At 41.6% G+C, this 26,288-nt stretch overlaps 1 protein-coding gene across 2 annotated transcripts in view; it reads left to right on the forward strand.

Annotated features, from left to right (window-relative positions):
- FRAS1 (Fraser extracellular matrix complex subunit 1) overlaps nucleotides 1-26,288 on the forward strand; it is a 450,824-nt gene that overhangs the window by 267,214 nt on the left and 157,322 nt on the right. For both annotated transcript variants that reach the window (XM_059065863.2, XM_067035878.1), the window contains 7 exons: nucleotides 9,044-9,196; nucleotides 9,457-9,603; nucleotides 14,835-14,981; nucleotides 17,506-17,646; nucleotides 18,567-18,707; nucleotides 20,216-20,356; nucleotides 23,117-23,387. In XM_059065863.2, coding sequence (XP_058921846.1) covers nucleotides 9,044-9,196; nucleotides 9,457-9,603; nucleotides 14,835-14,981; nucleotides 17,506-17,646; nucleotides 18,567-18,707; nucleotides 20,216-20,356; nucleotides 23,117-23,387 — 1,141 coding nt within the window. The remainder of the gene's footprint in view (nucleotides 1-9,043; nucleotides 9,197-9,456; nucleotides 9,604-14,834; nucleotides 14,982-17,505; nucleotides 17,647-18,566; nucleotides 18,708-20,215; nucleotides 20,357-23,116; nucleotides 23,388-26,288) is intronic.

Raw genomic sequence — 26,288 nt, forward strand, 5'->3', positions numbered from 1 at the left:
AGTACTAGAGACAGCAAAATTGCTATGGCTACACTTATCTACTTTTCTTACACACATGTAAATCTCTGTGTTTACATGTAATGGGGCAAAAATAGTGACTTAGATGTAAGTATGACCATCGGTATCAATGTCAATCCTGATTGGGCCTGCCACAGATAAAGAATAATCACTAATGTTTATTGAGCACTTCCTATGTACCAGCTCCTCACATACATTATTTCATTTAATCCTGACTGCAACCCTGGGAGGTCAGTCCTATGATTAGTAGCATTTCCATTTTACAGCCCAGGAGGCTGAGATGAGAGACATTAACCAATTTACTCAGTGTTTCACAGCTAAAACACAGTAGACCTGGGCTTTGAAGCAGTGCCAATTCAGAGGGCACGCGTGTGAACACCGTTATCAGACTTCATCATCCGATCTAGTTCCAACAGGACCTTCTCTGCTTCTAAGCAATTGTATTACTTACAACTCTTTTTGATGCTTTGTCACCTTGCTCACCATGGCCTTTCCACGTGTACTCACTATACTTTGCCTCAACTCAACTCTCACGCCAATCAGTTGACATCTTTGCTTTCTTTTGTGTTTAGGAGATTAACATAATCTCCTAAAAACAACAACAGCAAAAAAAACTCCCTCACTTTTTCTCTGCAAATGTCTCTGTATCTTCTTCTAAATACCGTTTTCCTCATTGCTTCCTTTGAGGAAGGATCTCCCTCACCCTGGCCCGGGGGAACTCCTCCATCTGTGATCCAGAGCTGCTTTGTCCCATCATCCTCAAGAGGTGGTCTAGCCCAATAGTTTATTCCTCTTTGGGCTACTCATTTCATCTCCTTCCTTCCCTCTTTATCTTTCCTTCTCTTCTTCCTCCTTGACCCCCTTTCCTTTAGCCCCTTAGTGTCTTGATCCAATGCTCATTTCTGTTTTCTTCTTAGAGTCTATCTCAAGTCCACACATGATCATCATCTCCAGACTCTCATTTCTAACTGTCTACCTTCTGGACATTTGATCCACAGGAACAACATACTCAGAAAGCTCCAAAGAAACCTCCCCCACCAGGTCCTCCCTTCCTTCTCCTGACTCTCTTGTCCATCCACTACAGATTTTTTCAATCAGTGTAATTCAAAACTGAGAACAGTTGACCCTTGAACAATGTGGTTATGAACTACACAGGTCCACTTATGTGCAGATATTTTCCACTAGTATATATTACAGTACTGCATGGTCCATGGTTGGTTGAATCTGAGGATGCAGAGGAGGCGGGGGATACAGAGGGCTGACTATAAGTTATACTCAGATTAACCTCTGCATTGTTCAAGGATCAACTGTAATTCAAAATTGAGTTACACCTGCTTCCTTCCCACCCCTATTCCATATTTTAATCATTGCCTCATCTTGCAAAGTTAAAGTCCCTCTTATTCCATAACTTTGGATAAAATATTCTCTTGTCCTCCTTAGACATTAATTGCATTTTAATTGTGGCTTTCTTCCGACATCGGACCTTGTCATGAGCATCTTGAGGGAAGGGTCTGACTCTGACTCAGTGCTCTATCTCCTGCAGCAACTTCCATGGTGCCTCACGCCCAACTCACATTCCATAAATGTTGATCAAAGTGAACTTTTTTCTATTTTGGAGGTAAGGCAAGAGTAAAACATAAACTGATGGGAGGTCAGGTACAGACAGGAGTGGTGCTCATGTCTCCTTGTTGGCAGCAAGAACTGGCACCAGAACTGAGGAGAGAGCCTTGCTCTTACATCTGACACTGCCTCTCACCCACTCTGTCTTCCAGCTTTCTGTCTCCGTGGGTCCTACTGCAGCCTTCTCACCACATTTGTAAGTTTGTCAACACTGGGTGGAAATCACTGTCCTATAACGCTAAGGCCAATCTGTAGTAGTAGGTTTTGTTGTTGTTGATGATTGGTTTTTTCAGGATAAAACAGTAGCCACAGACACGGAAAAAATGGGAAGTTTTGTTTGTTTGTTTTGTTTTGTTTTTGTATTAACTCAGAGCTAACCCTAAACCTTAACCCTAAAAAGAACACGTGATTTCTAAAGAACTGATGGGTGGGCTGGGACCAAAGTGCTGATCAAAAGGGGAAGAGAGGAGGCTTCTTTTTCTTCTGCCATTCATGTTATTTTCTGGATTCCTGCTGTACGTGTCTCACACGTAGAACCCTGCCAATTTTAAAAGTGGCATCAGAATTCAGTCTATACACACTTTAAGGACCCTGAGCTTCAGCACGGAATATTCCTTTTTCACCTGATGAGGAACAGCTACAAGTGCTGATTATTTTAACAGCTTCCAAACACATTTAATGTGGTTTCATTAAGAACCTAATCGACTGATAGGACATTATTGAAAATCTCACTATGTGTCCAAAATTGTCTTTATAGGTCCATTATTTATCAGCTAAGGAGTCACTGCCTCATAAAACTAACATCCAAAGCCACTGCTTCGACAGTACACATTTACTTTAATATCTTCAAGCTTTTTTGACTTTGCTCCAAAGAAGTGAAATAAGTCATTTCACTGCCGTGTGCTTCCATCCATCGTGATTGTGCGTAATCCTCACTGATCCTTGAAGCAGAGCCTTTGCGATTTGAAGATAACATCACACGGTGATGACCACCGTATATAATTTCCTCACAGCTGCAGGGTGACATATTAGAGGATATTGCCTCTGCTGAGTTAAAGTATTAATTTTTTATGTATTTACATTTTTAGTATGTATGCATGCTGTGCATATTTAGAAAACAAATGGAATCTTCTGTTTGCTTAAAAACAAGAAGTGCGGGCTTCCCTGGTGGCGCAGTGGTTGAGAGTCCTCCTGCCGATGCAGGGGACACGGGTTCGTGCCCCGGTCCGGAGCGGCTGGGCCCGTGAGCCATGGCCGCTGAGCCTGCGCGTCCGGAGCCTGTGCTCCGCAACGGGAGAGGCCACAGCAGTGAGAGGCCCGCGTACCGCAAAAAAAAAGAAAAAAGAAGCCCAGCCCAAGTCCACCTCACTGTTGGATTCTTGAATATTCCACTCAGCTACCTCCAACCTGTTCCACAGGAGGGGAGGGGAGAGGCAAATTGAATGGTCTCTCTGCTTCTTCCTCACCAGCTCGAAGGGTTTTTCTAGGCTGGGGTACAGAGGTGGACAGTGTAGGAGTCGTATTGGTGGGGGAGGGCCTGGGTCTCCTAGCTCCATTCAAGTTTGTTTTTTCTTCTATCTTTCACCTGTGCCCTCAGCTCTGTGAATTTGGTATCTGTGCTGGTCTGATTCTGCTAACTTTCTCTGGGAGCACATGGTGGCCCACACTCCCTGGTCCATTGAGGGATGGTTGCAGTGGATGAGGAAAGAACTCACTGGTTGATATCTCAAATTATTATAAGATTACACAGATTTCATACTTAAGTGTAATTATGTATCCAGGGTCCTTGTCCCCACCCCATACTGAAAGCTCTGTGAGTACAGTAGACATTTGAACAGTTTTGTGGTTTGAAAGAAAGATTTTTTAAATGCTCAGCCTCGCTTACAATAAAAGAAATCCAAACCAAAGCAACTACGTAACACCAATTTTCACCAACCAAATTAGCCAAGATCATTTTATTATTTTAAAATTTCCTTAAACAACAAGGTCTTACTGTATAGCACAGGGAACTATATTCAATATCCTGTGATAAACCACAGTGGAAAAGAATATGGAAAAGAATGTATGTAAATGTATAACTGAGCCATTTGCTCTGCAGCAGTAATTAACACAACATTGTAATTCAACTATACCTCAATAAAAAATAAACTTAAAAAAATTTCCTAGAGCAGGCCAAGTTACCATGAAACAGTCTCAAGAATGTATCTTGGATGTAACTCTTTTTTAAAATAAATTTATTTACTTATTTATTTACTCATTTATTTATTTATTTTTGGCTGCGTTGGGTCTTTGTTGCTGCACGCGGGCTTTCTCTAGTTGCCGTGAGCGGCGGCTACTCTTCATTGTGGTGTGTGGGCTTCTTAATGGCAGTGGCTTCTCTTGTCGCGGAACACGGGCTCTAGGCGCACAGGCTTCAGTAGTTGTGGCTTGCAGGCTCTAGAGCGCAGGCTCAGTAGTTGTGGTGCATGGGCTTAGTTGCTTCGCGGCATGTGGGATCTTCCCCGGACCAGGGCTCGAACCCATGTCCCCTGCATTGGCAGGCAGATTGTTAACCACTGCACCACCAGGGAAGCCCGACGTTGTCTTTTAGCAAATAATCTGAAATGCACAAGGGTCTTATCATGGCCTTCATTATAAAAGTGGGCAGATTGGAAGTAAATGATCAAGTATAAGAAAAATGGTAAATCTTTATTTGTTTATTCAATGCTGGAATATTATACAAACCCTAAAAATGATGTTTACGAAGAGTCCCTAATGACGTGTGGAAATGCTGATGGTACTGAGTTTAAAAAAAAGTTATTATATGACAATATTTAATATAATCTCATCTATGTAAAAATCTACATATGGAAAATTGTATAGAAAAAGAACTACGAGGAAAAATATCCATGTTAGTAGTTATTTACTCTAAAAGGCCCACATGGGGGATTTTTATGTTCATTTATACTATGTAAAATTGTTTTTCATATTTTCTTCCTTGGCTCACTTTGTAGTCAGAAAAATAAAACCGTAAGCTCCCTGTTTTGAGCCCCCTCTCTGCATAAAAGATCACAGTGGCCTCTGGGGCTTGAGCCTGAAGCTTGCCTACAGTTGGTGCCCAGGGGGACTGGCCACTTGTAGCCTGTCACAACTGAGCAGCCTGCCCTCGGGAACGATGCTTTTCTGATTGTAAATCAGAACACTAGGATTAATCCTCAAGCCCCGTTGCTCTGATTTCTGGCTTCTTTCCCTGTACATCATAACTCATTTTGAGCTCTCCCAAGGAATTCTCTCCTGCAAAGAGATTTTGACTTCAAGCCTCTTAAGACAAAGGTGCTTCCTAGGTTTTAGGAATTTATTTTTCTTTTCTGGTTGGTTTAATAAAAATCAGTCGACCTTCAGATTGACTCCAGAGCAAGGTTTGAGAGCATATTGGTTTTGTGTGGTCTTCTGTTGGGGGCTTGTATAAGACAGAGTTGGGAAGAGAGGTTTGCAGGGATGTATTAACATGGGACCCACTCAGACTGTTGTTTTGGGGTCTATTCACAGGATTGGCTGTTCAGTATGAGTTTTTAAGCCATGGATAAATGAATAAGGAATAAATACAGGTAGCGAACAAAAAGAGTTGAACTTTGCAGACTCAAATAGTTACAGTCTGGTGTGTAATGTGAAACTGTAAACTAACTCGGATTAATGTGATGCTTTGGACAACCTGTGGTTGATTGTTTTATATTTTCAGGTGTCATTTATTGATTTCTCCTTGCCTCTGGGTACTCACTCCATCATGCAATGTGGTATGTCTGGTGATTGATCTGATGCCTCTTTTAAGGCTTAATGTGGAGCCATGGAGAGAGGCAGAGGCCTTGAGTGATTACGGAGCCTCTACAACTCCCTCTTTTGTTTTTTTATTGAAGTATAATTGACCTACAACACTATGTTAGTTTCTGGTACACAACACGGTGATTTGATATTTCTATACATTACAAAATGATCACCACGATAAATCTAGTTACCATCTGTCACCATACAAAGTTGTTATACTATTATTGTCTGTATACCCATGCTGTAGATTTCATCCCCATGACTTATTTATTTTGTCACTGGAAATTTGTACCTCTTATTCTCCCTCACTTATTTCACTCATCTCATCCACCCTCTCCCTTCTGGCAACTGTCTGTCTGTTCTTTCCATCTGTAACTCTGTTTCTGTTTTATGTTTGCTCATTTGTTTTGCTTTTTAGATTACACATCCAAGTGAAATCATATGGTGTTCGTCTTTCTCTATCTAACTTATTTCACTTAGCATAATACCCTAAGGTCCATCCCTGTTGTTGCAAATGGCAACATTTCATTCTTTCTATGGCTGAGTAATATTCCATTGGATATTTATACCACATCTTCTTTATCCATTCATCTACTGATGGACATTTAGGTTGCTTTCATATCTCAGCTTTTGCAAATAATGCTGCAGTGAAGATAAGGGTGTATATGTCTTTTCAATTTAGTGTTTTTGTTTTCTTCAGAAAAATACCCAGAAGTGGAATTGCTGGATCGTGTGGTATTTCTGTTTTTAATTTTTTGAGAAACCTCCATACTGTTTTCCACAGTGGCTGTACCAGTTCCCATTCTCTCTCTCTCTGTAACTCTTGAGCCCTTTCCACTGGCTTTTGGTAGCTGTATATCAAAATGATGCAAACAGCCATGGCTGGTTTAAGACCTCCAGAGAATGAGACTTACGTTAGGAGGATAGAAGAAGTTAAGTGTTGTAAGGAATTTCTACACTTATCAGGCATTCAGAGGCAGATAATGACCAAGAGGAGCACCAGGATAAAGCATGCTAAGAGGGGAAAGAGGGTCAAAGAAGGGGGTGATCCGAAGTGTCATGTATTGCACACCTTTCAGGTGGGTTAGGAATTAGAGGAGGCCATTACATTTGGTCATTAGAAGGTGGTCAGAGACCTTTTCAAGAGCAATACAACAGTTGAATTGTGGAGGTTGAAGGCAGATTACAGTGAAGTGAGAAGTTAGGGAGGCAAGGAAGTTGGGTGGTAAAGGAAAGAAGAGAGATGGGGAGGTTGTTGAGAAAAACTTTGCAGGGAGTAGGTAATGTGGAGCATGTTTGGAGGTTGAGGTCAAGGAGGATGAAGAGAGATGGGGGTAAAAGATGCACTAATGTTACAATAATGTTCAAATCATGTTGAAAATCGGATTAAAAAATGGGGGTGGAGGAAATAGCCATTTCCTCCTGTGAGGGGAGATGGAATGAAATGAAGGGTTTGGCAGGAAAGAATCAAAGGTTTTCATGTTTGATGGGCTGAGTCAAGTAGAAGGTGAAATAACTGGGGAGGATGTGGAAGGGTGGGCTACGTGGGCTGGTGACCAGGGAAGAGTAGCAAGGGTTTCAAAGCTGCTGCCATGAGAGCAAGAAGGAGCATCCATAAACCAGCTCTAGGTGCCTTTAGAAGTAATTAATATACATCACACTCTTCATTTAAACAGCTTCTAGAGATCCCCATGATCAAACAAATCCATAAATATTTATTTATTGTACCCACAGAAAATTCCAGAGATCTGCTTACTTTCTCTTCAAAGCATCCCCTTGGTGATTATTCTTTTTCATTCCTCTAATTGTACACTAGAGAAAGCCTCAGTTAGATGCAACTAGTTTTTAGACCACTGCACACCTGCGGATCTTGTTGACGCCTGCCAGAGCCCCGCACTCTGTGTAAGCACTGGCTTTAAAGAGGAAGAGGCCAAGACTTTTCAAATAATGGAGCCTTGAATCAGTCAAGTTTCCTGGGTTTTCAATTCTAACCTGTACCCACTCATTAAGGTAATCATAAAACGGAGTTACCGCCATCTGCTCCAGCAACTTTCAAAGTGCTCCTGGCACTGTGAGGAAAGCACAGGAAAAAGAAAACAAAAAGGTTGGCATTGTGTGGAAACCGTACACTAAATCGGGGGGGAAATAGCCTCCTTATCAGATTTCTCGAAATACAGCCATCATTTCCTTTATAATTTACTGAAGGGCTATAATAGGGATTAATTTGCCTCTTAGGATATCAAGAACTGTTTCTAATATTGGCAAAAGGCTGCCTGTAATTCGAAACTCCTGAAGTTCAGAGAAAGGTCAGGTCCTGTTCACTTGTGTGCTGCTAAAAGAGGGTTTTTGCGGAGGACACTCTGGGTTCAACTTCTGGAATGGCTAGAGGTCTCAAAGGCTTCTCATGCGGATGAGTGGGTGCTGGGTATGGGACTGAGATCTCTTCTTTGGCAAAGAACTCGTCTCAGATGATCCGCAATTAAGAAAGTGTATCACTGAGGGTATGGAGAGAAAGACCTGTTTTAACAGATTTCAAAGACAGATCATCTGTTTTATTGACAAGGAGTTTTTAGTCTAACTATCGCTAGAAATCACAATCACTATCTACAAGACTTTGGGATGAAACAAGACCTATGTGGCCGCCGAATGGTGTTTTAGCAACTGCAAACAGTGCTTTGAATCCTACGGGGGTAGATGGACAGGACCTATAGCCAGAAGTCTCTTCTCTTTTCCTAGGTCTTTACTCCTTTTTCATTTTGGGGGGTAATTCAGTATCTGTGGCTTTTCTTCCATCTTTGGGATGGAGGTTGGTAAATAGGATTTGAAGCGTTATTACCACTTAAGGTAGGACAGAGGGCATTTTCACCTCTGTGGGGAGCTGAACACAACCAAGTTCTTTAATTAAAGGATGACTCTTACACGGGTGAGAACAAGAGACAGTGCTGGCCATCCCAGATAATTAGCCCTATGGATTTTCTCACAACAGCTTCTGTGAACTGTGTATCAGGTCATGAAAATGACTTTCCAGCTCAGCTCTTTGTAACTTTACCTCTAGTTAAAGACTAAACTTTCCCCCCAATTCTATTATCAACCAACCTTAATCCCTCCACCACCACCACCCGCCGCCACCATCAATGCCTGAGGCTGGTTTGCTGACTCTTGAAGGCCACATTTGGGAGATGAGCCTCATGGGGCCTCTGAGCACGGCTTAGGAGCTCTGTGAACGAGGGGCACATGGTATGCGAGTTCTGGGAGCTCTTGGGGGATATGCTGATATGATGAACTGTTTCTGTTATCTGATAGTTCTTTTTATACCCCTGGCAAGTATCTATCACATGCTGCCCTAGGACTTGAAGGTTGTTCAATTGGAAAGGGACGAAAACTCAGTTGCTGTGCTGGGCCTGGCCATTTGCTAAAAACCTCAAACATGAAATTCGTACAGGTCCCAAGCTTCTACTTTACTGAGGTATACTGCCTTTGTGCTACTCTCCAGCCATCTGTGCTGCAACGGTGGTATTTGCAATCCCTTTTACGCTTGGGTGTAGAAATGAGACGCTGTGTTCATAGCATCCGTGCCTTCTCTGTGCTCCCATGTCCTCTCCAGACTGCCATCCTCTATGCCAGCACTGTGCAGCTGACCTCTACAACACCGGGAGCGTCTGCCTGAGGTGCAAGAATGCCCGGGACCTGCTGCTAGAAGATCTCTGTGTTCCCGATTGCCCTTCTGGATACTTCGCAGAGAGAGGAGCTTGTAAAAGTGAGTAAGTGCTGGACACAGGAGCTGGCGTGCCCCATGAGCTTCTCTTGGGCAATAGCTGAGAAGGCTGGAACTTCCCGAGAGAGAGAGAGAGAGAGAGAGAGAGAGAGAGAGAGAGAAAGAGGGAAAACACACTGTGGGGCAATAAACCAGACCAGCTAATGCTCTCTGCTCTGGGGCTTTTATTAATGGCTCTTGGGATGCTGCTTTGGAAGGGAATTTGGCTTCATAGGTTCTCTTTATGTCTCTTCCGTCTGCAGAATGTCACTGCTCCTGCAGAACCTGCCAGGGCAGAGGACCTTTCTCCTGCTCCTCATGTGACACCGACCTTGTTCTGTCCCATCTTGGCACCTGCAGCGCTGCCTGCTTCCCAGGGCACTATCTCGATGACAACCACACTTGTCAGCGTACGTTTTAAAAAAATGAACTTTCTCTCCTTTCCTGCTCTTCTGGAGTCATTGAAGGAAACAGGGATTTTTTGCTTCCATAGTTTCACCTGGTAGCCTTTATTTTTAGAAAAGAAAGAAAATCAATCTACAAAGCATATGGATGCCATTAGCAGATTATAACTCAGATATGGGCCTAATTAGAAGTGCTGGACTAGGGATCTCCTCTGCCGGTTCCAAGCTGTGTGTTCTTGGGTCAGTCATTTAACCTCTCTGTTCTCTAGTTATCTCATTAAAATCATAAAATGGTTAGTCAGGTTTATTCCTATGGTTTCTCTCAGTGATCCAATTCCAAGATCCTAAGCAGAGAGTGGGAGAGTGGAGCTCATTCTAGTATAAAGGCCTGAACCTCAGCACTTCTCTGGGTTTAATTTGTTTTTGACATGTATTTTTTGAATACTGACAGTATGCAAGGCTTTATATGCTACAAAGTATTCAGTTTCTGCCCAAACAGTAGTTTATTTTGTCTTGCATGCAAGTTACTTGTATAGATATCTTAGTTCTCAAATAAGTTAAAATATGATTAATTACCTGAGTCATGCACAAAGAAAGAGTTAAGATAAATTAAGGCGAGGGCAAATCTGGGTGGAAAAAAAATTAGGAAGTGATTCACAGATGAAGGAACAGTTTTGAAATAGGCTGAGGCAGCTTACTTTATTTCAGTCAGTAAAGTGTCAGTTGCCAAAAAACTGTGTTATACTTTTCTCATTTTGAAAATGACAGTTAACAAATACAGTACTGATATTTCAATTTTCTGTCCTAGGAAGTACCATGTTGAAGGAATTATATAGAGTAATGGTTAGGAGAGTGGGCTCTAGAATCAGGTAACTAAAGTTCAAATCCTAACTGCCACTTAACTAGCTTTGTGAGCTTGAGCAGGTGAATTAACCGCTAGGCCTCAGTTTCCTTTTTCTATAAAAGGGAGATTATAATAGTGCCTACCTCTAATGTTATTGCACTTAGCACAGACCCTAGCAGAGGTCTCAGTATAGCTACTGTTGTTATTATCATCTTCATCCTCATGTGAAATGAGAGGCAAATCAAGCAGTAAAAGATATTTATATTTTATAGATAGAAAAATAGGTATTACTGTTAGTTTACAGAGATTCTTACAAAGATTTGCATTTGAAATGAAGTTATACGGAACCCACCATTTTGCATCATCTGTTGAGATACCAGAGATAAAAATCCCTTTTGGATCAATGAAAAGAGTTTTTTGGGTTTTTTTTCACTTTTGTAACAAAAACTTTGCTTGGTATATATCAACTGTCTGCCTGAATCTGTAGATTCTGTAACACAAGAGACACGAATGAAACACTTGCATATTCTATTCAAGAGCAAAAGAGTGTTGGGGTAGAAGTAGTGACTTAGATTTATGAGGCTCTTCACTGCAGTGGAATCACAGAAATAAAAGTTCAAAAGAAAAAACAGAGTCCCTTATACGGCTTATAGGTGGCAAAAATACGTTGCATTGAAATATTTCTCTTCTGGAAAGCTTCTGCTCTGCACAAATGCATTTGCTATGCTACCATGTAACCACGATTTTATAGACTATTTCAGTTAAATTAAGCATCTTCTAACGTTAGTCGTTTGCTAAAGCTTAGGTTTCCTTCATCCAAAGACTGAGTAAGGTATGCCCCTAAGTTAGGCTATTTGAGTTTCTAATATATAAAAAAAAATCTACAATGTCCCTTTCTAATGCGCATCATTATAGACAATTATAGGCCTGACTATTTTAGGAATTGTTCAGTAAAGGGCTTTTAAGGAAATATAATCAATATTAAGGGGAGGCATTATAATATAACCATATTATAGAAGAAAGTAAGAGCTTCAGAACTGTCTAGATTCTGATTACAGGAACCTTTAGAAATTGCGTACTGAGCTCTAAAATTTCAGGATCGCCAGTTGAGAAGGAACTTTAAAGAAGAGATGATAAATGAGGTTCTCAGTACTTGAAACCGTAGTGCCCTAGAGTAGGAGGAAGACTCTAGCGCACCTGAACCAACCTTGCACCCAGGGCAGAGATTCTCTGTCATCCCCTCACAGGATGCTACAGATGAGGAAGGAAGCCAGGTGCATCGGTGCGGATGAGGGCTGTTTCTCATCAGCCCTAGAGCTTCCTTCTGGAGCAGTGTAGAATGGCTCCTCCCTCATTCGCATGCTTCCCTTCCAAAGTCTGACATTAGCTTGGACTTCTCTGCTCTGAGCAGGACTGGAGTCAGTGGAGTACTGAGCAGAAAGGGAGGACTGTCTCTGAGGTACAGTAGAAAACAGGGAGGGAGAGTGGGCTTCATAGGCTGTGAGGTTCCCTCCTCCTCAATGAACGATAGTTAAAGTATCAATACATCTCCTCTTCCCTCACTGCTTTCTGGTCCCCTCGGCCCCTTCTTCACTGTCCTCTTAGCACTTCCCACGGGGTCACTGACCTCAGAGAGCTGCACCTGCTACTCCAGACATTGTCACACCAACGTGACTGCAGTAAGACCAATACCCTCTGGTCTGAATATTGTAAGAGGGAGAAAAGTCTCCTCACCCACATTCCTCTGAACGGGGAAGCTAGAACCCAAGGGGTTTGGTTATGTGCAGAACTACTTTGAGTGAGACAAGGTCACTTGGGGATTGCCTTGGAGACGGCTGAGGGGTTCAATTAAAGAGGAAGAAGCGTTTGAAGAGAAATGATGGAAGCCCCCTGCTTCTTAGTGTGACACCACTGCACCCCTCCAAATCCTCCATGTAAGTCTTTTAACATCTCCAAATGCTCGGCGGGACCCATTTCTTTTGGGAGTCAGTGAAGGAGCTGAGTCATGCTTTGGGAATGAGAGACTTCATAGAAGGATTCAAGACCACGGAGGCAGACAGAAGCTTGAGGAAGTAAACTACAAGAAACTCTCAGCTGTCAGTACAGGGGCCTTGTTTTGCAGCTCCATGTCCAGCAGGGCGTCCAGCTGACACTGAGGTTACGTGAAGGCTCTTCAGTTTAAGATTGTGTTAGTTTCTTTAGTAACCATATCAACTTTTAGTAAGCTTTCAATCAACTACGCTTCTTAGATCATTTTTTATAATAATGCTTTCTAAACAGGCCTTCTGTCCCCTATGTTTGTACAATTGGTTATAGAACATAAATGCAGGACTTTACTTACAGTTTAGCTTATTTCGTCTGATTACTTTTAGTTTATTGATACAATGGGCCAAAATAAGTTTGAGTTTTTCTTTCAGTTGGTGAAACTTAACTATGTGTGTATCCTATGTAAGTGTATGCGTCATATTTAAATATCATTAGCATAATTTCTTTGTTTTCATTAAAGTAATTAATAAAAATATTGGCCAACTAAGAAATTAAGACTTCATCATAATACTCTACTAAATACATTCATTTCCAATTACAAAGATTTACTGACAACTTTCTGAGTATGTATTTCAACCATCTTCAAATCCACTTATAGCTGGTAGACCCCACTTCATTTTTGTATTCACAAGTTTATATTTAGGGTTTTTGTCAAACCCTTCGGCACCTCCCCAAAGGATAAAAGTTTAGTCTCATATAAGTTTCCAACAATAAAAATATTTTTTTCTAATATTTTCAAACTGTTTGAAAATCCAGTCTAGAATTTTCCTAGGACCTTTGATTACAAGTCTACATATTCTAACAAATATTTTATACCAGTGGCTTTTCTTGTAGGTGAAACAAAAGGAGTTTCTTTTTATTTTAGAGGGAGGTCATTTTTCTGCACTGTGCCACACACTTTGATATCCTTTAGCACTAAAACTCACATGATCACTCTCTAGACTTTTCCTCTGACACATGCTGAGAGAAAATTTTAGAGGGAGGCCGAGATGCTAGTGCTTGAGTATATATAATTACGATATCTGGCTTCTTTCACTTATGTTGCAAGTATTTATTGAACACCAACAAAATTCCAGATAACCAGCTAGGTGCTGGGGACTATTGCAAGGAACAACAGAAACCTAGTCTTCGCTTTCATGAAGCTAACAGCTGTAAAGGATACAGATGGTAAATAATCGCTGAAATTGAACATTTTTATGTATGGCATGAATGAAAGGTATAAAAACAGTACCTGGGAGACCTGTTCTAGACTGGAGAGCCAGGGAAGGCCTTCTTGAAGAAGAGACTGAAGAATGAGTAAGAGTTAAAGACAAGAGACTTGGAGATTATACTGAGAGGATTCAAATATGTTTATTATGATTTCTAGGTAGAAAGAATGGAGGGAATGATGGAGAAGCAATATTTACAGAAATGATGGCTGGAATTTTTCCAGGACTGAAGAAAGATATGAGTTCATAGATGAAAGTGTCCTCTGACACCTGAGAAGTAGGAATTAAAAAAATCACTCTTACAGATACATGGAAATAGAATGCAAGGCAGTCAAACCAATTAGGAGGCTATGAGAGTGGTCTAGGAGGAGATGATGATGGCTTGGACGTATTGGTATTTGTGGATATGGAGAAAAGCAAGAAGTTTTGAGAATTATATAGGAGAGTTCAAACAAATAAGATCCAGTAAGTAATTGAATTAGAAGTGAGAGAAAGGGAGGTGCCAGGAGAGACTCTAAGGTTTCTAGCATGAACAACTGAGTCAATGGAGAAATGCTAGTTGTTGAATCAGGCAGCGATAGAAGCATGGCCAGATTTGGAGATCATCCCTGAATGCCTAAATTAAGTGACTGCTAAGAATTACAACTGAGCAAGTCAGTAAGCCAGGTCACCTTAAAGTCCTTCGTATCTTGAAATATGGGATTTCCTGAGCTCCAGAATAAGTTGATGCCTGATTTTAATCTTGGTATCAGACAAAAATCTGAATCTACATCATAAACTGTAGGGGCCTTGATTCCTTAAGAAGCAAGGTTCCAATGACACTCTGGACTATCATTCCAGAGATCTTGGAATAAGTATAAATTAATCCTGTTGCTGAGTCACAGGGCAGTTTGGATGTGGGATTTCTGTTCTTGGGTTTATAATTTATCTTCTCTGGAAAATAAAATTACCCTCTTTGATTTTGGAAAACAAGATTAACATTTTCTGTTTCTGTTGATCGCAGGGTAGGGTTCTGAGCCGTGATTTAAAAATAGGTTGGAGCGAGGCTCTGTTCCTTTGCAGCATCTGTCTAGGTTTGATCAGTGCTTCAGTATTTGCAATTGTAATCACCTGGTCATTTTCTTTTCCTATCTACTCAGCATGCGACCCACATTGTGGAAGCTGTGATTCACAGGCCAGCTGTACCTCCTGCCGAGATCCAAACAAGGTCCTGCTCTTTGGAGACTGTCAGCATGAGAGCTGTGGCCCACAGTACTATCTTGACTTCTCCACCAAGACATGCAAAGGTAAAGCTTTTCCAGAATTGCATGAGTCTTCTACTTGTTGATGCCCTTTTACTAGAGAAGTCTGCTCCCACATTGGGAAAATACTGTCAGATGTTTAGACTTTCTCTGATGAAAAGTCACTAGGTATGTATGTATGTATTAAGCAAATATTTTTCTCTATCTACCATGTACTAGATATTATGCCAGGTCTTAGTAACTAGACCAGAGATGGCAAACTGGAAACCCTCAGGTTGTATTTAATCCAAGACAGGGATTTGTGGTTTTGTTTTTTGGGTTTTTTTTGATCCACTGAATTTAACAGCGTTTTAAAATTTTTAATTCTTTGCCTTTTAAAAATCAGAAGACTGCACGTACAAAAATTGAGATTTTCAGTTTCTTTTGAAAAAGTCAGAAGGTTTGGCAGTACTGGATTTGCATTCCCACAGTGCAGCAGTAGATTGATGAGTAGCTGTCGCCTCTGTTGGGTAGAACATGATCTCCTAAGGGTGCCACAGTGTCCACCATTCTCTGTCCTATCACACCAGGCCGATTTCAAAGATTTACATTGCCTTCCTGGGCCCTGTAGGCATTTGCATTTACAACTCTAGACTGCCAGACTCTAAGCTTAATGAGGACAGGAGTTGTGTCTGATTTATTCATCTCTTGCTTAACATACTTTAATGAGTGAAGACACAGCCCCTGTCTTCCAGTAGTTTATAAGCAAGCATTGTCAAAAACCGAGTACTACCTTTTACCTTGTTTTCCAGTGTTTAACATTATTGGAGCTTATGCTCTTCAAATGGCAGGACTCAGCAAGTGGAAAGACAGAATTAAAGGATGGATTTCCCTCGCTCCGGTTCCATTTCCCTTCTCCATTCCTCCATTCCACATTCCTCCCCACCCACCCCTCCGACCTTACCAATTCTGCCAGAGGAGCTAGGGCTCAGATATGGAGGTCAAACATCTGTCAGGTAAACTTGGGATGCTTTAAGGTTTTGAAAAATTGCATACATTCCATTCCAAGAAATTCTACTTGGTTGTTAACTGAGGGAGGTCTGCTGTGCTCAAGAACACAGAACCTTTTCTAGTTTTTCCCTTCTAACCAGTGGTTGTCAGTCTGTGGTGAAAAACAAGATTATCACAAATCCTCCCCATTGTAAATGATTTCATAACTATGCTGGCAGTTTTCAAGGCTCTGTTTCAGTCATTTTCCCTCAGGACTGATTCAGTCAAATAAATGAGTGAGATTAACTTTATAAATCTTCTTGGAAGCGTGTGTACCATCGTGCACATTTACCTGCTTCCTTGGGACTTAGAAATACTGCATCAAAGGAGAGAGAAAGGTGACTAATGAGAGGTTTCCCCAGCTTCTTAGAGGAGAGGGATGGTGGGGTGAGGCAGCGCCGAGTGGAGATACGTTCTCCAAGGAAACCAGTTCAGCAGCAAACATTTATTAAACTGCTGTGTGCCAGGCACTGTGCTTAGTTCCTTAAATTCATTATTCCATTTAATCTTCTCAGTAGCCTTATGAAATAGGTGCTATTCTTATCCCTGTCTTATAGATAAGGAAACTGAGGCTCAAAAAGCTTAAGGAAAGTGTGCAAGACATGCAGATAAAAGTGCCAAAGCCATGACTTGAATACAGATTTACCTGACTTCAAAAACAAGCACTTAATCCTGCTATTTTGTCCCCTTTTCCATGCACGAAGGACTTAACCTTACCAGCTAGAACTCTGCATTTTATGACTGCAAAATTGCCCATCCAAATTGCCTGGGCCATCAAGAACGACAGCCACAACAACTAGCATAATCACACTGACAAAAACAATAGCCGCAGCACCCTGTCTTCGTGGGCCTGACTCGGTAGTTCTGGTGTTGAACCTGATGAACTGTATTTCTAACCACGCCCCTGAATTACTTGGGTGCACATCTAAGGCTGGGAACCCCTAGAACATAAACTTCTTGAGGGCAGGGTCTACACCTGCCACACGAGGTTCAGGGCTATACATCCTGTCAGGGCTTGTTCAGTGAATGAGCATGTAAAGGAGTCAGCTCTGCTCTAAATGAGATCTGTTATTTCAGGAACTCTATTTCTGGACAGTTCGTTTACACCCCTTATAAGTCTGATGTCATTGGTTCTTTCTGTTGTGCTGGTCAACGCCTGATTTTGGAGAGGAAGAGAGTCACGTGGCTGGTGTCAGTGGAGAGAGCAGATGCATTCTTCGTTGAGTCTCTGACATCCTTTACCTATTGGCATTTGGAGGAGGTCAGATGAGGTTTGTGGGAGCAAACAGGCCACTCCCTGGAACAGGCTTGGCATGAAGGAGCGATCCTTGTATGCGCCGTGTCTAACGTAGTTAGGAAACACTCAACCTCAGAGAGGCCGTTCAGGCTACAACAAGCAGAGCTTCATTAGAGCTCACTTATCTGACATCTCTTATGTTGTCCTCACTCACCCCATGCAGCTGCAGCCTGTCCTCATAAATTAGTCTCTGGGACTGAGGGTGGACAGAAATGAAGCTGATCGAAGGAACTTTCTTTCTAGAGTGTGATTGGAGTTGCAGTGCGTGTCACGGGCCTCTGAGGACAGACTGCCTGCAGTGTATGGATGGCTATGTTCTCCAGGACGGGGCCTGTGTGGAGCAGTGCTCACCATCATTTTACCGGGACCTGGGCCTCTGCAAGAGTAAGTGTCCGGAGCCCTTGCTCTGTGCTCATCCAAGCTTCCTCCCCCTCTGTATTTTACTGTTCTGAGAAGGAGCCTGTGGCCAGTTTCCTCTCTGGCTTTTTATCCAATTTCTTGTTCCTTCCCGAAGAGTTTTTCTTTGTTCTAATGCAAATGTCCGCTCTTTGCTTCTCCCATGCCCCAGTACAACATTTGCTAAATTTGAATTCCACATGGGAATCTTGGAGGTATATGGCCACACAAACAGATATGGTTTGACCATTAGTTTTGGATTTCCTTAAAACTTGAACAGTCCTGTGCTCCAGGTGGAGAGGTCTGCACGCTCTGGTCATTTGAGCACATGGAAAGAGCGTCTTATCCCACCATCTGCCCTCCCACGACCCTCCCAATACCATAGGTCTAACCATCGCCTTACTCTGCCTCAGTACCCCCTTCAGACTCACTTTAACGCCGCAAAATCTTCACACCCTGTAATGCCCACCCAAAGTGCACAGGCAGCATTCCTGGGAGCAGCCTTGGGCGATACCCTGAGAACCAACCAGGTTAGTCAGGAAAGATTGACACTTCAGTGGAGCAGTGCAGGGAGCCAAGGACTAGTTAATAATGATAATGGCTGATATCTGTCAGTTTATCGTTTGCATAGTATTTTTCATTATGTAATTCGATCTTCATCCAAGGAGCTGGGTGGGGCAGTGTGTTCTCTGCATTTTATAGGAGAGAACGCTGAGGCTCAGAGACGTGGAGTGACTAGTGCCAAGTCACCCAGCTGGTAAGCGCGGCCATCACTGTTAGAAGCCTGGCTTCTTGACTCCCAGCCGGCTGCTTTGCTCAGCACACCAGGTTGTACTGCCTCATCACGAGGGCCAGGAGCCCCTTGGAAAGCCATGCACATTCCTGTTGACTTGACTTGTGTCTTCCAGGCTGTGACAGCCACTGTCTCCAGTGCCAAGGTCCCCATGAGTGCACCCGCTGTGAAGGGCCATTCCTCCTCTTGGAAGCCCAGTGTGTCCAGGAATGTGGGAAGGGGAACTTTGCAGATCACTCAAACCGCAAATGCACAGGTAACTTGGAGACTGTGCTGTGTTCTCTGGAAAGAAGTGAGGGCAGCAAGGAAGTCAGGTGTGTTGATTCTCAGGTAACCAAGGAGAATCTGAATTAGGAGCAGAATGAAAAACCAAGGAGTTTGGCCTAAGTAATTGATGGCTTCTCGTGCACATCTGTCAATGGCTGGCTAAATAGAATATGGAAGTGCAGGCCAATAATTCTCTTGCACAAATCAATATTGTCCCTAAAGGTCTGTATGGAAACACAGCCAATATTTCATGGAATGTAAAGCTTATATTGAACTGAGGTGTGGTGTCCATTAAGAGTGGGTCAGCCCTATTGGCATGGGCCCAGGGTTTTCAGTGCATAGACTAAATTACCAGTGACCCCGATATTGCCATAATATCCTTGAGGAGTAGGATTTCTAGGGACGATTTAGTGAGACACATTGAACTTTTGTTATTAAACTAAAGTTAAACCCAAAGCCTTAATCTCCTTGTCCATTGAGTTATTCACAAGAGCTTCCTCAGTTTGTTCTCATCATTTCCATCAAAACTTGGTAAGGTGTGCCCCACTTTAAAGAATGCCTGATATTTAATAATAATGCCATTACCTAGGCATGGCATTTTATATTTCCTCAAATTTCCTTCATCTGCATTATCTCATTTAACATTCACGATGACTTGGTAAAATATGGCGGACACTATGAATCCTGTTTTACAAATGAAAAAAAAAGAAAGAGCATTAAGAGTATTAACCAGGGTAACATGAAGTGAGATATTAAACTCAAATTTTCTGATTCTAATTCAGGGCCCTTTAAACTATCCTGTGCCACCTCTCTATAACAGCATCTCAACTGAGGAAGCAGAATAATTAGGCAGTAAACACTTGATTTATAGAAGCTTATTAACTTGATTCAAAGAAATAATCTATGGTCTTTTAAATAGCTTGCTCTCCACATGCATTTAAAATTATAATAATAAAAATAAGAATAGCAGTGATAGTAGTACATTTGAGTCCTTTCGTGTGCCCGATACTGTTCTAGTCACTTCGCGTTATATATAGCCCTTGTGATCCAACCAACAGCCGTTTCATTAGGTGCTGTTACTATCCCCATTTTTAAGATGAGAACATTGCACCACAGACTGTTCGACAACTTGCCCGAATTCAGCAGCCGTTAAGTGGTAGAAGAGGAACAGCACCCGACAGGGCTTATGCTCTTAATCCCTATAAACTGCCTCCCTTACAAGTCAGTATTGTTAACTTTTTAAACAGTCCATTTATGTGCAACATGTTCAGGTCATAGTGTGGAAAGCAAGGGTGCTCCTTCCTGTTCACTTTCCTTTCCAGGGTAGGAAATTTCATTTCTATGAAATTCTGCAGGAAACGGTGGGAATTCTCGTTTGCTACAGCTGGGGGGTCATATGTTGCTGTGCTCGCACTCTTCATTTCTTTATCACTGGTGGCCCCCTCTGGGTGCCTGTGCCTTTGTCCTGCCTCATTCAGTGTGTCCTCTCTTCGATAGCCTGCCCCTGGGGGTGCTTGCAGTGTAGCCACAGAGACCGGTGTCACCTCTGTGACCATGGGTTCCTTCTGAAGAGTGGCCTTTGTGTTTCCAAGTGTGTTCCCGGCTTCCCTGACCGCTCCTCTAATGAAACATGTGCTGGTAAGTGCTTCCCCTCCGATGCTCTGGTGAAGTCACCTGTAATTTCTCCACGCGGAGGCTGAGTTTGCAGATACAGTTGGCTCGTGTGGTACAAAATACAGGCTTTCCATTCTTGGGAAACCCCTGCTGCTGCTATGGAATAAGGGACTGTTTATAGAACAGGAAAAATTGGGAAAATTCAACTTCTAAGATCTTTGGAAGGGAAAAAGAAGCAATCTGTGCTTTAAAAATCACAGCTATCAGATCAGAAATTTGGCATAAAACTTAGTTGTGTTCCTGAACTACAGCCACGTTATAGAAAATTATACTTACAGATATAATTTATTATATTTATATAAACATGTAGAGCTATTATGCCAGGGTGTAATATAATGCATCCTTTGTGCACACACTGGAGATAAATGATAAGTAATTAACGAATAGTGTGAGGAGCTTGCCCCATTAGGTTCACATGTTGGAAGTGGATGGATTTTAAGCCACTCTGTTTGCCACTAAGAATTAGGTAACACGTTAAGGAATGGAACTAGTCTTGTCCAACACATCCATGGACACTTTACCTTAAACAGCAAAGAGAAAGAAATTTAAATTCAGGCTTAATTTTGAACCGCAAAACTTTTCCAGGTGAATGAGGATTGGGAGTTATATTATAGCTGAGCATTTCTTGGCTTCTGAGTGACCTTCATCAATAACATGAGTCATGTTTTATCACCTGCAGTGAATCATATTTTTCATGTCTATATTTCTGACCTCTAATGATATTAAAACTTCCCATGGAAGAAAATATCTTTGGCTTATCTCATTAGGATCCTTCTGGAAGCCCCAAGTACAATACTTGAGCGTCAGCTTCCGCAACTTGGGATGTAATAGAAGTCAACTTGTGAAAATGAATTCAACTTTCATTGGAGTAATTTTACATTAGAAGTAGTCCCCCTGAAACTTGGCATTCCTAAACTGCCCTGTCTGACCTACTTGTAAAAGGAAGAAGTGCTACCGGTTAAAGTCCAGGCAAAACGACTTGCAGGAGACAGGATGAATTCCATGTCAAGGTTGGAAATCCTAATTCATCCATCAGATGTTTCCTATGGACAGAGACCGTAAATTTTTAAAACAACGTATATATTTCACATGAATTCTGAGTAAGCCACTGGTAATCCTACTTCATGGTAGATTAACTGGTGCTGTTCTTACAAATGGTATCAGACATTTGACACCTTTCTTGCCCTTGGTGGGTCTGATGGTCAGATATGACAGATGTATTAGGATAGGACTGTGGTTCTCAAATGTGGCAGCCTATTAGGATTACCTGGGGAACTTGTAAGATCACTAAGGTCCCACCCCAGAACATCTAAGTCAGAATCTCTGGTGGTGGAGCCTAAGTATCAGGATTGTTTTAAAAGATCCCTATGTTATTCTTTATTGTTATTATTACTGAGATATAATTCAGATACCATAGAATTCACCCTTGAAAGTATACAGTGAGTCTTTAGCATATCCACAATGTTATGAAACCATCATCACTGTCTAATTCCAGGTCATTTTAATCACCCTAAAAAGAAATCCAATAACCATTAGTGGTCTCTCTCCACTGCCCTGTTGCCTTAGTCCTTGGCAACCACTGATCTACTTTCTGTCTGTATAGATTTGTCTACTCTAGATATTTCACGTAAATGGAATCTTACAATATGTGGCCTTTTACATCTGGCTTCTTTCACTTGGCGTGATATTTTCAAGGTTCCTCCATGTTAGAACGTATATCAGTATTTCTTTTTATGGTTGAATAATAACTGCATCGTGTGCATATACCACATTTTGTTTATTCATTCATCAATTGATGTTTGATTGTTTTGATTATTTCCACTTCGGCCTATTATGAATAACACTGCTGTGGACATTCGTGTACCAGTTTTTGTACGGACATATGCTTTCAATACCCTTTGGTATATGCCTAGGAGAGGAATTGCTGGATCATATGGTAGCTGTATGTTTAATTGCTTGAGGAACGGCCAGACTGTCTTCCCAAGCAGCTGTACCATTTTACATTCCCACCAGCAGTATATGAGATTTCTAGTTTCTCCACACCCTCAGGAATACTTTTTATTGTCCTTCCTAGTAGGTATGAAGTGATATCATCTTGTGATTTTGATTCAAATTTCCCTGATGACTGATGATGTTGAGCACCTTTTCATGTGCTTATTGGCCTTTTGTGTATCTTCTTTGGAGAAATGCCCATTCAAATTCTTTGCCTATTTTTAAATTAGATTATTTGTCATTTATTGAGTTGTGAGAATTCTTTATATATTCTGGATATAAAAGGGATATACAAGTCCCTTTTCAGATATGTAATTTGCAAGTATTTTCTCCTATTCTATGGATTGTCTTTTCACTTTCTTGCCGGTGTCCTTTGTTATTAAATCACAAAAGCTTTTAATATTAATGATTTCCAATACATCTGATTTTTACTTTTGTCACTCGTGCTCTTTGTGTCATATCTAAGAAAGCATTGCCTAATTTAAGATCACCAAGATTTTTCTCCTATATTTTCTTCTAGGAGTTTTATCATTTAACATTGAGACCCTATGTTATTCTCATGTGCATCCGGGATGGAAACCACTGTATTAGAAGGAGTCTTATGGAATACAATAACCTAGAGTTTCATCTTTGTAGCTCTGAATGAACATTACAAGTCTATTTCTTTAAATAATAATAAAACCTAATTAGTGACTGTACCAAGCCTGACCTTTGGATTCATATGTTTTCCAGGCAAAATACACACCCCTAGTCTTCATGTGAATGGTTCCCTCACGCTTGCAATTGGTTCAATGAAGCCACTGGATTTTCTCCTCCTGAATGTTCAAGACCAGGATGGCAGGGTCGAAGACCTCCTGTTCCATGTGGTGAGCACTCCCACGAATGGTCACCTCGTGCTCTCAAGGAATGGAAAAGAGGTTCAGCTCGACAAGGCTGACCACTTTAGCTGGAAAGATGTGAAGGAGAAAAGAGTGCGTTTTGTGCACAGCAAAGAAAAGCCCAGGTGACCCAGCGTTCTGTTGTTTTCCTCCTGCCACCTTTCCATCGGTGCTCTGCACCCCACACCCCCTTCTCAATAGCTCTCCCTTTTCTTCTGGGGAAGATCGATACTCTACAAAGGCCAATGCTTTCAGCTACCTGTCATATCACTGTAATTGTTCAGAGAGAGTGCTTCTGTTAGAGGCATTTTTATTTTATCGCATAATTATGGGTAAATTCTCTGATGTGATGGGAAAGTTCCTAGTACAATTACGCAGTTTTTTGGCCCAGGATAAACAAAATCGCTTATATACCCAGATGCTGTAGCTGCTTCTTCAGCATTAGGGTACTATACCGGGAGGAGGGAGTGGCTAGAGGATGGAGTGCATACTTTTCAAGGTGTTGTATGGTTCCTAGAATTTCAGAGTTGGAAGGAAACTAAGAGTCACGGTTAACTTGTTATTATCCATTTTATGGGACTAAATGTGGTTCATTTTTAAGCCTGATCCAGTTTTCTTCTGATGCCTAGCACTCTTCTGGCTGTCTTCCTCACCCCAGCTGACATATGCTTCAGGAATGCAGTTGAATGTTAATGCTAACCCAAGCAAACAGAGCCATATAATTAGCAGAGTAAATCCACTAAACAGAAATCAGGGAATGCACCCCAAATATTAGCCTCTTGGATTACCCTTCACTGCTCTGCTTCATTAGTGCAGATCATTCAGAGTGGACTACACGTGTAAACAGGGAAACCCATGGAACAGTGATAAAGGATGTGGTGAATATCTTCTACTGTCACCACTAAATTTGAGATTTTTTAAAAAATGTTTAAGATCTGGGCTAGGAGATAAGCGGGGAGAAAAGTAGATCACATGTTCCCTATTGCAGTTCAGAGCCAGTGATGCCAGTAACCTCAAAAGACCCATCTTACAGGAATAGGAACAACTAATATTTACTGAGTGCTGTGACCCAGCCATTGTGTTATGCACTTTATGTGAATTATGTATATTTATGATCCTAGGCTGTAGATAGGGAAACTGAGGGCTTGAGCATGTAAGTAATCTTGCTCAAGCCTCACAGCCTATGAGTGCAGAGCTGAGACTCCAACCTGAAGCTCTCTGATTCCACACCCCATGACTTCAGCCACTATGATTTCTGCCTGCTTGATAGTACTAGGAATAAAGGGCATGCTTCCGTCCTCCAGGGGCAAAAGATCATTGCATAGGAAAATATTGCTCCAGAGATGGAACTTAAAACTCTGGTGTCTGATGCCATAGAATCACTCTTCAAATTTGTGCTCTATCTTCTTCATTCATTTTCTTTCAAGTATAGTTCTTAGGTGTTTGCACACACAGACACATATATACACAGCTCCGTACCTCTAGTCATATGTCTCGGAATCACTTGTGAAGTGTGTAAAGTACATAAAAGCTCTACAGAAAAACCAAAGTTAAGCCTCTTGTCTGTTTAACCTCTTTAATCTCTCACCACCTGTTTCTTTCCAGAGTCAGCTTTGCACCCCTAAATGGGACCAAGAGTGGCAACTATTTTGCAGGGATTTCTTTCAGTACTCTTTTTATTTTTTAGTACCCATTTTAACATTGGATCTTCTTTTTTATCTAAAATTTTTTTAAAAAGAAAGAATGAGAGGAATAGTAAAACAAGGTTGGTAGAAACTCATGGAAAAGGGCAATTATATAAGTCTCTAAATGATACAAAAACAAAAGGGGCAACCTGCCATGTTGGCTTGTGGTTGTTTATCCCCATGAAAATGCCCATCGTGATTCTTTAGGATTGGCTTTCTTTGGGTTGGAATGCCCCTGTGGAGTGCAAGATGACTCGGAAATACAGTCCTAGTGGCCCTGATAAGCTGGCGTGGATGAGAGGCTGAACACAGTTATTGGAACCTCAGTGCCACCAAGATCGTTTTTCCCCAGTAGGTTGGGAGTAACCATCCTTTCTTTCTGCATTCTGCTTCTTCCATCACCTGCATTCTCTTGAAGTCTGGAGGTGGGAGTAGATAGGGACAGGATTTAAATGGGACAGAAAATGAAAGGGATGATGGAATGAGAGGGAAGACAAGCATTCTTTCTTTAAAAAAAAAATCAGATTTATTGAGGTATAATTGGCACCCAATAAAATTCCCCATTTTAAACTGTACTGTTCTATGTGTGTTAACAAATATATATAGTCTTGCAGTCTTGAGACCACAAGCGAGATGTGAAACAGTTTCGTCACTCCCCCCATCTCATTTTTACAGGCACTCCCTTCCCCCCTCCCCGTACCTGGCAAGTACCAATCTGTTTTTCACTCTTATTGTTTTGCCCTTTCTGAAATGTCATGTGAATGGACACGTACAGTATATAATCTTTTGTTTCTGGCTTTTGCCATAATGCATTTGAGATCCATCCACATTCTTTATGTCTCAGTAGTTAGTTCCATGAATGCCTTTTAAAAAAACCTTTCAAACAATGGTCCCTATAGTATAGACCAGAATTCTAAACCTTCCATAATGTATTAATCACACATCTTACAAGCCCAAAGTGAGTTCTGAGCTTGCTTTGGCTTTGAAGGTGGGCAGCTCCTACCTTCCCTCCTAGTAGTCTGAAGCTGCTGAAACAGGAAGTAAAAACCACAGCAAAGAGTGAGTCTTATTTTGTTCTATTAATTAGGACTCTTTGGTGGCAAGTAATGGAAATCAGCTTGAACTACATTAAGCAAAATTGTAAGGCTTGTTATAACACTGCAGGTATGGCTCAGATCTCAAACACATCAAGGGCAACTGGGCTTTCAGGGCAAGCCCAGGAGTTAGAACCAGAAATGGGAAGCAGGACTCAGTTCTTCCTCTCATCTCTGTCTCTTTGCTCGAAGGCTACATTCACCTCCCTCTTACAGATGAGCTTGCTCCACATTCTCATCAGCATGA

This window comes from Kogia breviceps, chromosome 6 (assembly GCF_026419965.1).
Source record: "Kogia breviceps isolate mKogBre1 chromosome 6, mKogBre1 haplotype 1, whole genome shotgun sequence".
In the NCBI taxonomy this organism is placed as follows: Eukaryota; Metazoa; Chordata; class Mammalia; order Artiodactyla; family Physeteridae; genus Kogia; species Kogia breviceps.